The 16,245-nt window shown below is 42.9% G+C and overlaps 1 protein-coding gene across 1 annotated transcript in view; it reads right to left on the reverse strand.

Annotated features, from left to right (window-relative positions):
• Nucleotides 1-9,945: 9,945 nt before the first annotated feature.
• Nucleotides 9,946-16,245, reverse strand: part of LOC310796775 (protein zyg-11 homolog) — a gene marked incomplete at both ends in the record, with an annotated part of 36,702 nt that continues 30,402 nt past the window's right edge. Inside the window, 5 exons of the mRNA XM_083659010.1 lie at nt 9,946-10,127; nt 12,271-12,368; nt 12,750-12,802; nt 12,919-13,119; nt 13,668-13,715. Coding sequence (XP_083515136.1) covers nt 9,946-10,127; nt 12,271-12,368; nt 12,750-12,802; nt 12,919-13,119; nt 13,668-13,715 — 582 coding nt within the window. The remainder of the gene's footprint in view (nt 10,128-12,270; nt 12,369-12,749; nt 12,803-12,918; nt 13,120-13,667; nt 13,716-16,245) is intronic.

Below are 16,245 nucleotides of genomic sequence, written 5' to 3' on the forward strand. Positions count from 1 at the left end.
TATCGTGTAATCTGAACTCGGCACAAGGTTACCTGAGCTGACTCTTCTCAAGCTGTGCTTGGAGTCGAGATAGGACCAAAGTCACACAGTCTCCTGATACTATATCCGCAACAAAAACCTCCTTATCAGACACTTTTACTTATAACATTACATTACTGAATGGATCTACACCTACACTACAACTTATTCTAGCCTGGTTGTCGTTTAGCATTATTTGCACACAGCCAATTCTCCAGTGGACCTCCATGATGGCGCCAGCCATGGCAGGAGATACGTGACAGAGCCTCTGAGCGTGAGAGTGGTGTGCTTACTCATCTGTATGAAAGGACAGGATATACTTCTGTAATTGTATATGCATTTATGCGCACAAGCACACAAGAGAGTAGCTGTATGTGTGAGTGTGCTCGTGCATATCTGTAAGTGTGAGCGAGCAGACGAGTGTGTTCGTCTGTGCGTTGAGTGTGTGGGCGTTTTTTGTAATGGGAGTTTCCCTTCCCTCAGCTATTAGCCCAGAAAAAAACAATGAGGTTTTTCTGCTGAGGTCTATATGAGTGCGAGGTTGTGTGAGCTGCATGGCCCCGTCAACATGTGCCTGCTGCTGAGGTCTATTTTGGCAGTGGGCCCTCAACATGTGCCTGCTGCCGAGGTCTATTTTGACAGTGGGCCCTCAACATGTGCCTGCTGCTGAGGTCTATTTTGGCAGTGGGCCCTGCTGGACGCCAGGTAAACAGGACAATGTGATAATTACTTTGCTCTCCATCCTCTCTCTGTTGGGTAGCTGCTTCAGATGCAGGGTCCTCTCCTCTCCTCTCTGTTTCTGCATGCACTGTTGATGCACCGAAAAGCCTTGATCAGATTTGGGGCCAAATGACAAATAAAATTAGATTTTCTGCAAGATAAAAAAAGAAGAAGAAGAAGAGAGACATTAAAATAAATGCCACAGAGCTCCTAAATGTAATCATTTGAGAGTCATTCATGCTCCATCATTCGTAAGTTAATTAGAGACTTTGATTAACATTTTGAATTGCTTGATTGAATTGACAAGGACCCCAACGCTTGTGTGTATATTGTAATGAATTTACAGCCGTTGGAAGTTGTACTTGTACAGCAATAACACAACTAATGCGATGAACACAGTAGGAAATTCCTTTTAGCCAAGACTGACAAATATCAGGGAGGTACGGTGGTGCAGTGGTTAGCACTATCGCCTCACAGCTCGAAGGTCGTGGTTTCGATTCCCACCTGGGGACGAGGTGAACGCTGAAGGAATGCGTGCCCGTCCACACACCGCATGTCCTCGAGTGCCCACTGCCCGGGTGGGGTCGGCAAAATGGCCTTTCTGTGTGGAGTTTGCATGTTCTCCCCGTGCCTCCCGGGGGTCTCCTTCATATAGGAACCCCCTTCACAAAAACATGCAACATCCTGGTTGCTAATGTGGTTCCTCCTCTGATCGTTAAGCGCGCCTGTTCAGAGGGAGGGGAACTGGATGGAATAGCGTGAACCTCCCACGTGCTATGTCCTACCGGTGAAGCTTCCTCTGGCAGGTGAAAAGAAGCGGCTGACTGACTGCCCATGTCTCGGAGGAAGCATGGAATCAGTCTCGGCTCTCCCCAGATCGGCAGAGGATGGAGTAGCAACCAGGATTGAGCAATCAAATGAGCACTAAACGGGGGATAAAATGGGATAAAAAATCGGGAAAAAAAAAAAAAAAAAAAAAAGACTGACAAATATCACTGAACCCCGATATCAACTTCTGCTTTGTCTGAGGACTGACACCTGTAGACCTCGTTTACAATCACAAAGTTGTGTGGAATACAGTATAAATCAACACGGACATCTTTTTCACCCTTCTGGCTGCAGCACCCCCATTGGCCCTGACAGGGAATGTTGTTATAAACGTAGGTTAGGTCATTCTCCTTTCATCCCTACAACAGCTGCAATACGGGGGGATCCGTAGATTTTTCACCTGAACAAGCTCACAATATATAAGTGTAATTAAATTGTACTTCTTGAGTCTGCACACAGCTGGTGTAAAACCCAGAGGGACATCTACACTGTGGCTCAAAGTGGCTGCTTGAGGTTCTGGATGCCTTCCTCTGTGGGGTTTTACAACAAAGATCGTGTATAGGGAAGACATTTTCTCAAAAAGTTCCAAACATGTGGCACAAGCTTGCAGCACACAACTACAAGAGTGATACTTGAATAAATATTCATTCAGTCACTGCTCAATAGGATCACACCAGATATTCAACTGATTCAATTGAGCCACTTTTTTGCCATTTCATCGTAGGTTTTATGCTGTGTTCAGACTAGATGTAGGCAAATACTAATTAATAACAATGTCAACTTGATGCTATAATAGCAGCAAGGTTGGTTCTAAGTTGCTTTCACTTGATTTACGCACTTGGACTGTGCATATTAGGTTGTGAGGAGTGAGATATAGTGGTGGTGCTGCCAGAAGTATTTATGTGCAGTTGGACTTGTTCGAGTGACAGATCCGTTCCATCTGTTGTGTCCATCTGCAAAATTAACTCAATATCTGCAAAACTGCTGGGAAACATTGCGTCATGCAGTTACTGGCACGGATGTGCATATTTGTTGGGATGATGAACTAAATGCACAGTGTTATTGGTGTAACTAATGAACCAACAGTTTGAACATGCTGCTTCTGAATAGTAAGTGCGACATTGTGCCAAGTTAACTTCTCGTTTGACCTTTATTGTGTAGTTCAGTGGTTATCAACGTGGGGTCCGGGGACCACCAGTGGTCCTTCAGGGAGTTCCAGGGTGGTCCCCAGCAAATTGATCAATTGGTAATTCAGCATTATTTTTGCTTGAAAGAACACAATTATAGAATTGAGAAGAATATTTTGATCTTGGTTTCACTATTATCTCTCTATACAAAACAGATATTCATGGAATTCCTGACAAGATCACATCTAACAATAAAAAAATCTTCTCAGATTTGGGTCAAACATCCCAAGACAAAATATCTCATCAAATGGGGGTCTATGGCTCTAATGTGGACTAAATTAGGGGTCCGTGATATGAAAAAGGTTGAGAATCACTTGTGTAGTTCTTCCTGTTGTCGCTACATGTGGCATTCTAAACAAGAAGACAGGCCTTTGAGTGTAATACCTCTGCTATTACACCGCTGAAATAAGACTCTCAGGAATGAATCTTGTGTGTGTGTGTGAGAGAGAGAGAGAGAGAGTTTGCTTACTCTCCTCATATAAGGGGTGTAAGACAGCGATCCTGTTGCATTATGCATATCTATGCATGTAATGACCCAAACATACTTCATGGCATTAATGCCACAGATATGAATCCAAGTCACTGACCCGTGTGCTGTAACTGTAAGTTGCCTACTAAAGCAGTATGTGCGCTCAGATGCCTCAGATGCTTCAGCTATAGGTTACTGGTTGCTTTCAGGGCTGTGGGTGATGTCATATTTGCATGGGTTCCTTCCTCCAGTATATCCCAAATGATTTGCATAATGTGCATGCCTATTGAGGTCTGTGTAATGAACCTGCATCTATATATTATCTACATATTTATAATAATACATAATAGATGCATATCCCGGTTAGTCTCAGCTGTAAGTGGTACACAACTATGTTCCGCTATGAGGCAACGGGATGGCCCAGGCATCCTGTTGCAAGAGGGGAAGGGTGCGGCGGAGGAATGGGATCACCGTCTGGGTCGCTGTCGCCACAGTGACCCAGATGGAATGACAGGGAACGCCCACAGATCTCCCTCTTGATAAACACACACACACACACACACACGGCTGCTGTTCCCACCCTCCCGTCTTCCCACCACACAGTCTAAAGGGAAAAAACTCCTGTTAGTATTCACAGTTTTTCCTCTATGGGACCCGGTGGTAGCAAACGGTGCGACATTTCAATAATACTAAATTGCTGAATTTCATTTCAATATCTTGCACTTATCACACTACACACACACACACACACACACACACACACACACACACACACACACACACACACACACAAATGTGTTGGTTCTGCCTCCCTTACTGACTCCAACAAGAATCACCCCTAGGAATGTATAAGAGTTTATAAGAAGCTTGGTCCTGACTTTTGCAATATAAACACACCACTTTCACTAAACCTCTTACTCCCACTTAACAGAATAGCAGCATTCGACACAGTCAAAGCCCGGAAATCCAACAGTGAACTTGACATATACTGTAGTGTAGTGTGGCACTGTTGTCATTTACACATTGTGTACTTTGAATGGTGTGTTTGAGGCACTGCATCTGGGTGTCCTGTCAGAGTGCAGCCAGGGTCAGTGTGGGCAGCATGTGCCTCAGGACGGGGGCCGTCCTCATTTAGCCACAGTGATGTCAACGGGACGTCCCGTAGCTCAGTGGCTCACACAGGCCAGGGTGTTAGGGTGCAATATACAGGCCGGGGTGTTAGGGTGCATTATACAGGTCGGGGTGTTAGGGTGCATTATTGTAGGCCACCTATCAGAAGGTCCCACAGCCCCCTTTACTGCCTGCGCTGGGTCAGCTTGTATTTTTGCACCATTTTGTACGGCATGTCAATTAAATCAAACACCTACTGGGCTGAAGGCAAAAAAACACTGTATAATGCCTGAAGACATGAGCTGTGACATCAAGTAAAAGCAACTCTAACCAACCTTATAATTGCTCTCTGACACACACACACACACACACACACACACACACACACACACACACACACACACACACACACACACAAACAGAATAGAAAGGAAATCCTTTGGTCACAGAGCATTGGAATGAGTTACACCAAAGTTGAAATGAGAAATATATTTCCAGTGGCTGGCGCTGTGCTAACCGGGTGTGTCTGCCTTTCAATTATTTCAGCCATATTTCATCATTAATCACGGCCACATGGCGGCAGAACCAATTTGCTGTCAAGCGTAGCGCTGAATCAAACCAACCACACCGCTGCGCTAAGCTGGAACTGGACATAATAGTACATAATATTATACTGCTGCAACTTATATTAAGTTACTGACATCTGTTATGCTTACAATTGTAAACATATAAATGGTATATTATGAGTGTTCCTTGTTTTGTACTTTTCCTTTGCTTTTTTTTGTCACTTAGCTTATAGATGGTTTTCACCAGAGCGCAACCCCACAGCACTTCCTTTTTCTCAGCATTCGGCAAACTGCAGAAATATTCACTTGACATCGTTACTTTTGTTTTCGCCGCTCAGCTGTATAGACGGTTTTCACGGAATGGTCAGTCCTGCACTTGAATGTTTTTTTTTCTTTTATGTCCATAGCAAACACTGCAACAGGAAGTGAGCGGGGGTTCAATTTAGAATGTTTTTGTTGTCAAGTTAAAACCGTCTATAGAGAGCCAAAGTGAACGTCACTTCCTGCTTCAGCACTGTACCAGAGATTTTCATCCACCATTTATTTTCCCATAGATATTTTGTAAAATGCTTATACAAAGAGTTTTACTCGGTCAAACCAAACGGTTCAGCTACATTTAGAATCGGGAGAGACCATAGAACATTTCACGCAGACCAAAACTTAAAAAAACAACATCGAAAAAATATTTTCTTTAAATCCACAATTTCTTTACATTTTGGTCAGAGTGAAATGTTATGCGATCTCTCCTGTTTCTAAATATATCTGAACGTTTGGTTTGAATAAGTAAAACTATTTTTAAAATGTCTATGGGAAAATAAATAGGGAATGAAAATCTCTGGTACAGTGCTGAAGCAGGAAGTGACGTTCACTTTGGCTCTGTAATATATCCTGACAGTATGAAGGCACAGGCAGAGAGGAGTAAGTGGTGCAGACCTAGAATGAATGATAGATGTGAAGACAATTGGTTTTCATTCCAGGCCAAAGCGGACTGCCGCAGGCTTTCTCCATCTTAATTTCTCTCAGTTTGCACCCATAGCATCTCTGTCATTGTTGTCACTTCCAGCCGGGCTGTATCGTTTCACACGAATGAAATCGAGCGTGTTCAATTCCTGTGTGAGAAATGTTTCCTATCGGCCCTATGCTACCAACAAGCTGGACGTCGGCCTCCTCTGGGCGTGCGAGCGAGGGGCTATTGATTGACAATGGAGAGAAAGCCAGTTGCCCCCAGCTGCCCCCACTTGGCAGAGAGGTGGGTGTCTTATACTGCTGTTATTATATCTGCACACAGGCTCAGGGGCCTGGAGGGGCCTGGAGGGGGAGGGGCCTGGAGGGGCCTGCCTGCCAACTCTGTGTCCTTACCCACCAATAAAAGGTCATTTGTGCGTCACAGTTCTGCCTGGAGAAGTGTTTTTTTTTTTTGCTTTGTCTTGTTGTTTGACCTCTCTTCCTGTTTCAAATCTACTTTTCCCTTCTTTACTCTGTGGGTATTTTTACAGGGTCAGGTAATTAGCGGCCGGGTCGAAATCCCATATGCTGACCTTATGTTGCACACCGGGGTCTAGCTAGCTCAGGGACACACACACACACACACAAATATATATGTAAGCACACACACTGCTGAGCTAGAGATTTGTGCTATTGTACACTAGAGTGTATTCCGGGGGCCCAGACTGGTTCACAATGATGTTAAGCCGACGGAGCTGGCTGCACAAGTGAGATAACGAGATGCTTACTCACACTAAGCTCAACAATGATATTTCAGACTGAGACAGGGAATCTGCAGATTCCTCTGTGGTTTATTTTTGGGGGCAAATAATTGTGGAGTGTGGAAAAAAGCGCCTTTAATTTCCGTCATCTCACTCTGTTCCCTGTCTCTCTGTTATCATCACTCCCTTTTCCTTTTACTTGTCTCTCTCTCTTCCTTTTTATATTTTTTCCTCACATTCACTTGGAGCAAAAAAAAGTGAAAATAAATAAATATATATATATACACCGGTATACACGATGTCCCCATTCCCCCCGTTTTTATATTTTGTTTTTTGCTCTGAGTGAAATATGTTATGGTCACTCGTGATTCATCTGGCTTAGTTCTTGGCTTAAAACTCTTTATAAGGATTTTAAAAAAAAAGTCTATAGAGAAAATGAATTAAGGAATTCTCTTCCGGAACCAAGGCTGCGAAAAAGAAAAAAGACTGTTGAGCTCTATTACACTTGGCCAATTCCCCCTGCTGTCCCGGTCATTGCTCCACCCCTTCTGCTGATCTAGGGAGAGTTATAGACTAGCACATGCTTCCTCCGACACATGTGCAGTTGCCAGCTGCTTCTTTTCACCAGAGAGCGAGGTGTTTAACCAGCAGGATGTAGTGCGTGGGAGGAACACGGCATTCAGACCAGAGGAGGCACTAGTGCAGCGACCAGGACACATAATCCAGCTTCCCACCCGCAGACCAGTGTTGGGGGTCGTTACCTACTCAAAAAAAGGTGATATATTACACATTACTTTAAAAAAGTAATGCCTTACTTTACTTAATTACTCCCTGGAGAAAGTAAGTCATTACACTACTCGTTACATTACTTTTGCGTTACTCCGCAACATCGCCTGACTCGGGCAGCCTGAGATGCATTGTCACATAATCGCCAGTTAACAATTAACTAATTAATTAATTAATTAGTGACATTAAAGCTTACATATGCCCATATATCAGCACAAATCTCTATCCTAATAATGATGACATGCACAAGATCTCATTCCTCCCCGTCCCTCCGGCCCATCCATCCTAGCAATTAACGACTTATAACAGTCAGCTGTTGTGTTGTGTAAACGAGTACATGAAAAAGCACTGCTGCACGTTTGATGTTTTTTCCATAATCCTGCAGATTCAATCCCCATCTTGCTGATAAATTGAGGAACTTGTGTAATGCACGTAATGACATAAGTGTTTGAATATTAACTGTAATGTGATGACTGGATTTAGGACCCGTAATGCCTCACACTACTCGTAACAGACAAACGTAATGTGATTACAGTAATGCGTTACTTTGTAACGCGTTACCCACAACACTGCCGCAGACACGGCACCCATGTCGGTAGGCAGAGAATCTACCGCTGTAGAACCCGGACGTCCTCCTCTCTTTTTAAGATATTTTGGGCTCTGTTTGTGCACCTGTCACTTTCCCTCCCTCCTTTGTTACCTGTATCTCTATTACCTTTTCTTTTGTCTCTACTACTCCGACTCAGGCTTTGCACCATTGCCTCCACCATCTGCCCGTTTCCTTGCTTAATTACTATCCTTCTTCAGCTCATTCTCCTCTGCCTTATTTCTGCGCAACATCTCGTTCTGATCGCCTGCCTCTGTCTCGTGTATCACTTGAATATTGATAGGCTCTTTGGGACACCGAGAGAAACTTAAGACTTGATAAAGCACAAGGCGGCACACATGTCTTCTCTGTTGTTCACCTTACTTCCTTGCACGCGATCCATCTCCATCAGGTTTTTCCATGCGCAGAACAAACACCTAAATCACCAGACACGCCACGGAATAATGTATGGCCTTTGGACAGCAGTGGATAATGTATGGCCTTTGGACGGCAGGGGCGTTTTTCCCACACTTCTCATGACTTGAACTTCTCACGGTAACGGCACACCAAGTTCACTTGGGGCACTTGACCCCCCCCCCCCCGACCCCCATGAGACCACTGGACCCAGTTTCATGTTCAAGGGTTGGAGACGCTGTCTGTGGGTCCGTTTACTGCAACTCTTTTTTTGTGTCATAATTCCACTGATAATTAAATGAGAAATCTGACCCTTGCTCACCATCTATAGTCAACATTACTATTATTATCGATGTTGCAAACATGATGGGATATTATCTATCTCACATGGGCAAAAACTACAATGAAAGCGTTTTGGCTAGAAGTGGGCTGCAAGTAAGCCGGTCCAATTGGGAGCTAAATGGTGGCTACTCTATGCATGGGCACTACACAGACCATGTCAAAGAAATGAAACTAATCACTGATGACTTTGCTTCCATGATAGAATATCATACCAATATCATAGCAAGCTTCATTGGCAAAAACTACATTCACCAATTTCAAGATCATTTTGGCTAGAAGTGATTTACACATAGCCAGATTACAGTAAATAGGGTCTACATCTAACCGAGATGTTGGAAATGACGGCTATTGCTTGCTGGGTCAAGACTTACTAAGGCTTCTGTCTAACTGAATCACAGTCATATTCCATTTAGCAGATCCCTTTAACGCGCTTCAGGGGATTTGAAAATGTGAATCGAGGGGATTTGACACTTAAAAGTTAAAGACGACGGTGCAGCTCAAATATTCATGTGAGCTTGTTAATCCACTTTCCAAAAGGAATTATTAATAGGCCAATTTAGAATAGACTCTGTAGATGCCTACAAGCAGTTCTGTCTCCCCAGCTGTTACATAAAGTATAATGAATTCAGCATCTAGGATACAAGAGGGGGGGGGATAACTTGATCATTTTATCATTAGACCCTCAGCACAGACAGAAAAACACTGCCAATTCCGGGTGTTTTGTGAACTTGAATGATCTTGAATCTATACTCTTTGCATATTGATCGCTTGCATATTATGAACAATATATTTGTGTGGGCTCAACATATCTTGAGGACAGAACAGCCCTGGAGCTGCAGTACTAAAGCGCCCCCTGGTGACAGTCTCAGGCTCTCTGCACGATTCAGGCACGCACGCTTTAGTCACCCACAATACTTAAATAAGCTCATGAGTTTTGAGACTATACTGTAATTTCTCTGCACAATAGTGCAAATATTAATCAGGGCATTCAAAGTTGAGATGTAGATTATGAGAGGAATAACTTTCTAACTCGGCCAAATAGACTGCACAACCAGTGAACTCATAATTATACTTATCTATATTAAAGACTTTCATAATGCATAATTCATCACAATAAATATTTATTCCAAGATTGTTTCAGTATTATCTGCAACCTCATATCTCTAGCAAGTTCTGGGCTCAAAATAAATTATTTATCCTCCTCTCACTTCTGTCATGAGCTCTGTGGTCCCGTCTTGTTGCTGGAGGACCTGGAGTCACTCTGTCGTTCCTCCACCATGCACAGGACGGCGTCGCAAAGTCGTTTGATGTTGCCATGTGTGTCGGGATGTGCGGCCAAGGCCTTCAGAAGATCAATGACACCCTCCTGCTGGAGCATACTGCTGTAATGTGTGGCTAGAGGATAGAAGGAGAGAGCGAGAGAGAGAGAGAGAGAGAGAGAGAGAGAGAAAGAGAGGTGGGGTTGGAAATAAGAATAGAGAAAGCAAAGAAGCCCAGATAAAAGGCCTTAAAGCAACAGCTCCCCCAAAAATGAAATTTCACACACAGGGAATTTGCCAGCACAACTAGAGAGAGAGAGAGAGAGAGAGAGAGAGAGAGAGAGAGAGAGAGAGAGAGAGAGAGAGAGAGAGAGAGAGAGAGAGAGAGAGAGAGAGAGAGAGAGAGAGAGAGAGGTCCCCATTGACATTGGTTGCACTCTACTGACATCCATGGTGCCTGGTTTTCTCTCCACTTGTGCCGGCAGCCTCCCTGTGTGGTATGGACAAACGTCACCTTTGTTTCAACTGGCATGAGGGCGAGTAGACATTATATAGATGATGACAGAATTTCCATTTTTGGTTGAACTGTTCCTTTAAAGTGATTGACCCCACTATTACTTCACGTTGTAATCCACCAGACACGTTTGTATTAATCCACTTACGGTGTACTATTTTGTAAAGTAACCCCACTGGAATCTGTTTGTGTCTTACTGTTCTGACTGTAATCTGTTTGTACGTCTTACTGTTCTGACTGTAATCTGTTTGTGTGTCTTACTGTTCTGACTGTAATCTGTTTGTACGTTTTACTGTTCTGACTGTAATCTGTTTGTGTGTCTTACTGTTCTGACTGTAATCTGTTTGTGTGTCTTACTGTTCTGACTGTAATCTGTTTGTGTGTCTTACTGTTCTGACTGTAATCTGTTTGTGTGTTTTACTGTTCTGACTGTAATCTGTTTGTGTCTTACTGTTCTGACTGTAATCTGTTTGTGTGTCTTACTGTTCTGACTGTAATCTGTTTGTGTGTCTTACTGTTCTGACTGTAATCTGTTTGTGTGTTTTACTGTTCTGACTGTAATCTGTTTGTGTGTCTTACTGTTCTGACTGTAATCTGTTTGTGTGTCTTACTGTTCTGACTGTAATCTGTTTGTGTGTTTTACTGTTCTGACTGTAATCTGTTTGTACGTCTTACTGTTCTGATTGTAATGTTTGTGTGTCTTACTGTTCTGACTGTAGTCTGTTTGTGTGTCTTACTGTTCTGACTGTAATCTGTTTGTGTGTCTTACTGTTCTGACTGTAATCTGTTTGTGTGTCTTACTGTTCTGACTGTAATCTGTTTGTGTGTCTTACTGTTCTGACTGTAATCTGTTTGTGTGTCTTACTGTTCTGACTATAATCTGTTTGTGTGTCTTACTGTTCCGACTGTAATCTGTTTGTGTGTCTTACTTTTATGACTGTAATCTGTTTGTGTGTCTTACTGTTCTGACTGTAATCTGTTTGTGCGTCTTACTGTTCTGACTGTAATCTGTTTGTACGTCTTACTGTTCTGACTGTAATCTGTTTGTGCGTCTTACTGTTCTGACTGTAATCTGTTTGTACGTCTTACTGTTCTGACTGTAATCTGTTTGTACGTCTTACTGTTCTGACTGTAATCTGTTTGTACGTCTTACTGTTCTGACTGTAATCTGTTTGTGTGTCTTACTGTTCTGACTGTAATCTGTTTGTACGTCTTACTGTTCTGACTGTAATCTGTTTGTGTGTCTTACTGTTCTGACTGTAATCTGTTTGTGTGTCTTACTGTTCTGACTGTAATCTGTTTATGTGTGTTACTGTTCTGACTGTAATCTCTGTTTGTGTGTCTTACTGTTCTGACTGTAATCTGTTTGTGTGTCTTACTGTTCTGACTGTAATCTGTTTGTACGTCTTACTGTTCTGATTGTAATCTGTTTGTGTGTCTTACTGTTCTGACTGTAATCTGTTTGTGTGTCTTACTGTTCTGACTGTAATCTGTTTGTACGTCTTACTGTTCTGACTGTAATCTGTTTATGTGTGTTACTGTTCTGACTGTAATCTCTGTTTGTGTGTCTTACTGTTCTGACTGTAATCTGTTTGTGTGTCTTACTGTTCTGACTGTAATCTGTTTGTACGTCTTACTGTTCTGACTGTAATCTGTTTGTGTGTCTTACTGTTCTGACTGTAATCTGTTTGTGCGTCTTACTGTTCTGACTGTAATCTGTTTGTACGTTTTACTGTTCTGACTGTAATCTGTTTGTGCATCTTACTGTTCTGACTGCAGACCAGATGTACGGCCCAGGCTGCCCACAGCTGCACTCCTGAGGGCTGGTCTGTCTGGAGCAGAGGGCAGAAAGGACGGAAGGACCTGCAGTATGGGTGTAGGGTTAGGGTTAGTGGGTGTAAGGGTGGGTGGGAGAGAGCACACCGACATAAGAAGTGTGAAATTGTATTTGCAAGTAATTCTGAGCATTGGTTTATTCCTACTTGCACCAGACAGCCCCTCCCCCCCCCCCCCCCCCCCCATCATAGTGTGAGTGTAATCGTAGCCAGTGGAATTATTTTTGTTAGAATGACAAAATAAGTTAAATGCCATGATGATACACATTTGTTTTTTTATCATTATTATAAAAAATTGTATACCTACTTTTGGAACACAGTGCAACCTCAAATGCTTGGGCTGATGGAAAAAACAGGTGGTAGTGGTTCTGAATAGACTGCTGTTGAGTTCAGTTAGTTTTTCTCTCACCTATAAGACACCATTTCTCTCTCCGGTTGGGTCCATGTCATTATGGAAGAGTGCTGCAAATAGGGAGAGACAGGTTAGATGAGCCAAAGATGCAAACAGTTTAATGTACGTTAGAAGAACACCAGCATGAAAAACGTTCTCTGTGACACACATGCATGCACACACACACCAGCTGCTCCAGGATGGTTTCGCGGAACTCGTGCTCCAGCGTCCAGGCCTCTGGTCTGGAGGCGAGCTGGGCCAAGATCCCCCCGGCAAAGTAGTGGACCCCCACCTCCACCTGGGAGTCCTGCAGCAAGGTGAGGAGGTGCTCCAACAGGTCCTCCTCCATCAGGTTGCCCTGCAGCTCCTCCACCTCTGCTATGTTGTTCTGCAGCACAGGTAGTATGGTAGTAGTATTAATAATAATAATAATACAGGATGTAGCATTGGCAGAGAGCACACCCACAGTATTATCGTAGCCGGTAACTTTCTATTTACGTTGGAAAAACTCACAAGCTTATTTTGTATGCACAACAGATTATTCAAATTTATCATGTTTATTCCTGCTGATCAATTCATTTGAAATGGTTTGGGAAAATATGAAGCTATAGTTGGCAGGACTCTCAAATTCAGATGCTCCTCGTTATCACAATAAGCCCTGCGGGTGGGAGTGGTTGCAAAACGCAAACAAGGAAATGATGTAAACACTGCAGATGGATTCTGAGTGGATCTACCCCGATGGCAAAATGCATGTTTAAAGTAAGAATACTTTCCCTTTTAGCCTCCATTCTCACATTGCAGCTACAGCAAAAGCATGTCTAAACAAACTGAAATCATTGAAATATGGATTTTGATGTGAGAATATGCAGTACTGTGGCACACACAATACATATCTAAAACTATAAACAACAAACACCATATACACACTGAACCCACCAGAAGGCCCAGAACTTTCTGCTGAATGGAGGGTTCTGTGTAGTAGGTCTGCAACACACAAGAGGGGCAGCATGAGGGGATGAATGACCTTTGTATAATGTACATCTCTTCAAGTGCATGGGATGTAAGTATAGGAACGTATCCTTTCCATGCCTACAAATGTATGTGGTTGCTCACGTAGGATTGGCTCTATCTATCTATTTGTCTGTCTGTCTGTCTGTCTGTCTGTCTGTCTATCTATCTAGTATCTATCTATCTATCTATCTATCTATCTATCTAGTATCTATCTATCTATTATCTATCTATCTATCTATCTAGTATATCTATCTATCTATCTAGTATCTATCTATCTATCTATCTATCTAGTATATCTATCTATCTATCTAGTATCTATCTATCTATCTATCTATCTATCTATCTATCTATCTAGTATATCTGTTACGACTTTCAACAGGGAGACGTTTTAAGACGGACTTGTTTCCAACACGCTAATCCTCTGGTTCACTTACTTGATGAGATGGCTTGATTGAAGGTCTGTAGATAGGTCTTGGCAAGGTGTATGAGTGTGGAAGTGCATGCTATTAGCTACATTAACAAAATTAAGGCTCAATGCATGCATCTAAAACATGATGTGGATTTCTTAAACGTTCAACAAAAAGCGACTTTAGTTCCAAACAAAAATACTAAAGCGTTTGCGTGCGGTTTACTTGGTACTTGCGGTTGAAAAACATTATCTGTCTGGCATCTCAAACCCAGCCAGCCGCAGGTGTGTCAAATCAAAAATCAGTCTTGCTGTCCGACGCACAGTGATTGCATCATCACGCGCCCCCAACTAAGCGCCTTGTAGTTCTTTTTATAAAACAAGCAAAATGGCTCCTACAATACCGGCCCCTATTGTTAAGGGCGAAGTGCTAATAACAATAACTCAAAACACTGGAGCCAACAAAAAATGTCTATAAAATGTAAAATCTAGATGTGAGTGTATTTATGTAAGACTTCAGTTGCTGGCCGGAACCAGGAGGCAGATCTTAGTGACTGGCCTCTCTAGAACATTGGTCTTGGTCTGAAGCTTTACACTCCTCACTATTCCTCTTCTGTCAGGATTGGTATTAATGACTTTAGCCATTATCCATGAGCCTCGTGGAGCATTAGCATCAGCTATCAACACAATATCTCCTTGTACAAAGTTTCTTCGGACTCTGTTCCATTTTTGGCGCTCTTGCATCAGGGGAAGGTATTCTTTCACCCAACGAGACCAGAACAGATCCGCTATGTACTGTACTTGGCGCCAACGGCGTCTAGCATATACATCCTCTTGCTTGAAGATGCCTGGTGGAAGCATGGGCTGAACTTTGAGCAACAGCAGGTGGTTTGGTGTCAGTGGCTCTAAGTCATTAGGATCATCTGACGTTGTTGTCAATGGGCGGCTGTTAAGGACTGCTTCCACCTCACACATGACTGTGAGGAGACTCTCATCATCCAATGTTTGTTGTTTTGTAACAGATAGCAGAATCCTTTTCAGCATGCGGATTAATCTCTCCCAAACTCCTCCATGATGTGCAGCAGCGGGAGGATTAAAGGTCCATTTCACACCTTTTTGCTGCAAGGCTTGTTCGATTTTGTCTTTGTTCCAAGCTTGTACGGCTTCTTTCAATTCTCTTTCTGCGGAAATGAAATTCGTCCCATTATCTGATCTTATCTCTGTCACTTGACCTCGCCTAGAGATGAAACGTCTTATTGCATTTATGCATGAATCCGTGTCAAGCGAATGGGCCACTTCCAAGTGCACAGCACGACTGGTCAAGCAAGTGAAAATTACTCCATAACGTTTCACTGTGCCTCTTCCACGTCTGACTTCGATGGGTCCAAAAAAGTCTACTCCCACTTGTGTGAAAGGTGGAAAATCAGGTGTGACTCTTTCTTTGGGCATATCAGCCATCTTCTGTTCACCAACATTCGCATGTAAGCGTCTACATACTACACAGTCTTTCAGAATTTTTCTGGACAGTGCGTTGGCACAGGGAATCCAATATTTTTGACGTAAGTGAGATAACATGTGATTCCTTCCACTATGTCCTACTTTTCTGTGAATATGTTCAAGAAGGAGTCGAGACACATGATGATTCTTGGGCAAGATTGTCTGATGCTTCGTCTCTTCCGGCATGGCCAGCTTACTGAGCCTTCCACCTACCCTTAGTAGGCCCTGATCCAGCTGGGGATCAAGTTTAAAAATTGAACTTTGTCTTTTGACGTTCTGATGTTCCGTTTTCAACGTTTCAATTTCTTCTGAGAAGCCTTGTGCTTGACAGAATTTTACAGTTGCAGTCTCTGCAGCCTGTAAATCCTCCAATGAGAGTTTTTGAGCTCTCAAGGCGCTCTTATGCGTCTTCATTTCTTTTTGGATGAGGGCTTCGTGCTTGGTCTTGTCCAGCTCTTTAGTTATTATGCTGGCAGTTATCTCTTTCCTTTTATCCTTTAACTGTCTCAGGAGGCTCTTTACATGAAGAAACCACGCTACTGCTCGTATGAGTTTGGTCCATGTTGAAAAGTAGTTCATAAACATGTCAGTTGCTTTCTG

Source organism: Poromitra crassiceps (assembly GCF_964638095.1).
Source record: "Poromitra crassiceps genome assembly, chromosome: 23".
Taxonomy (NCBI): domain Eukaryota; kingdom Metazoa; phylum Chordata; class Actinopteri; order Beryciformes; family Melamphaidae; genus Poromitra; species Poromitra crassiceps.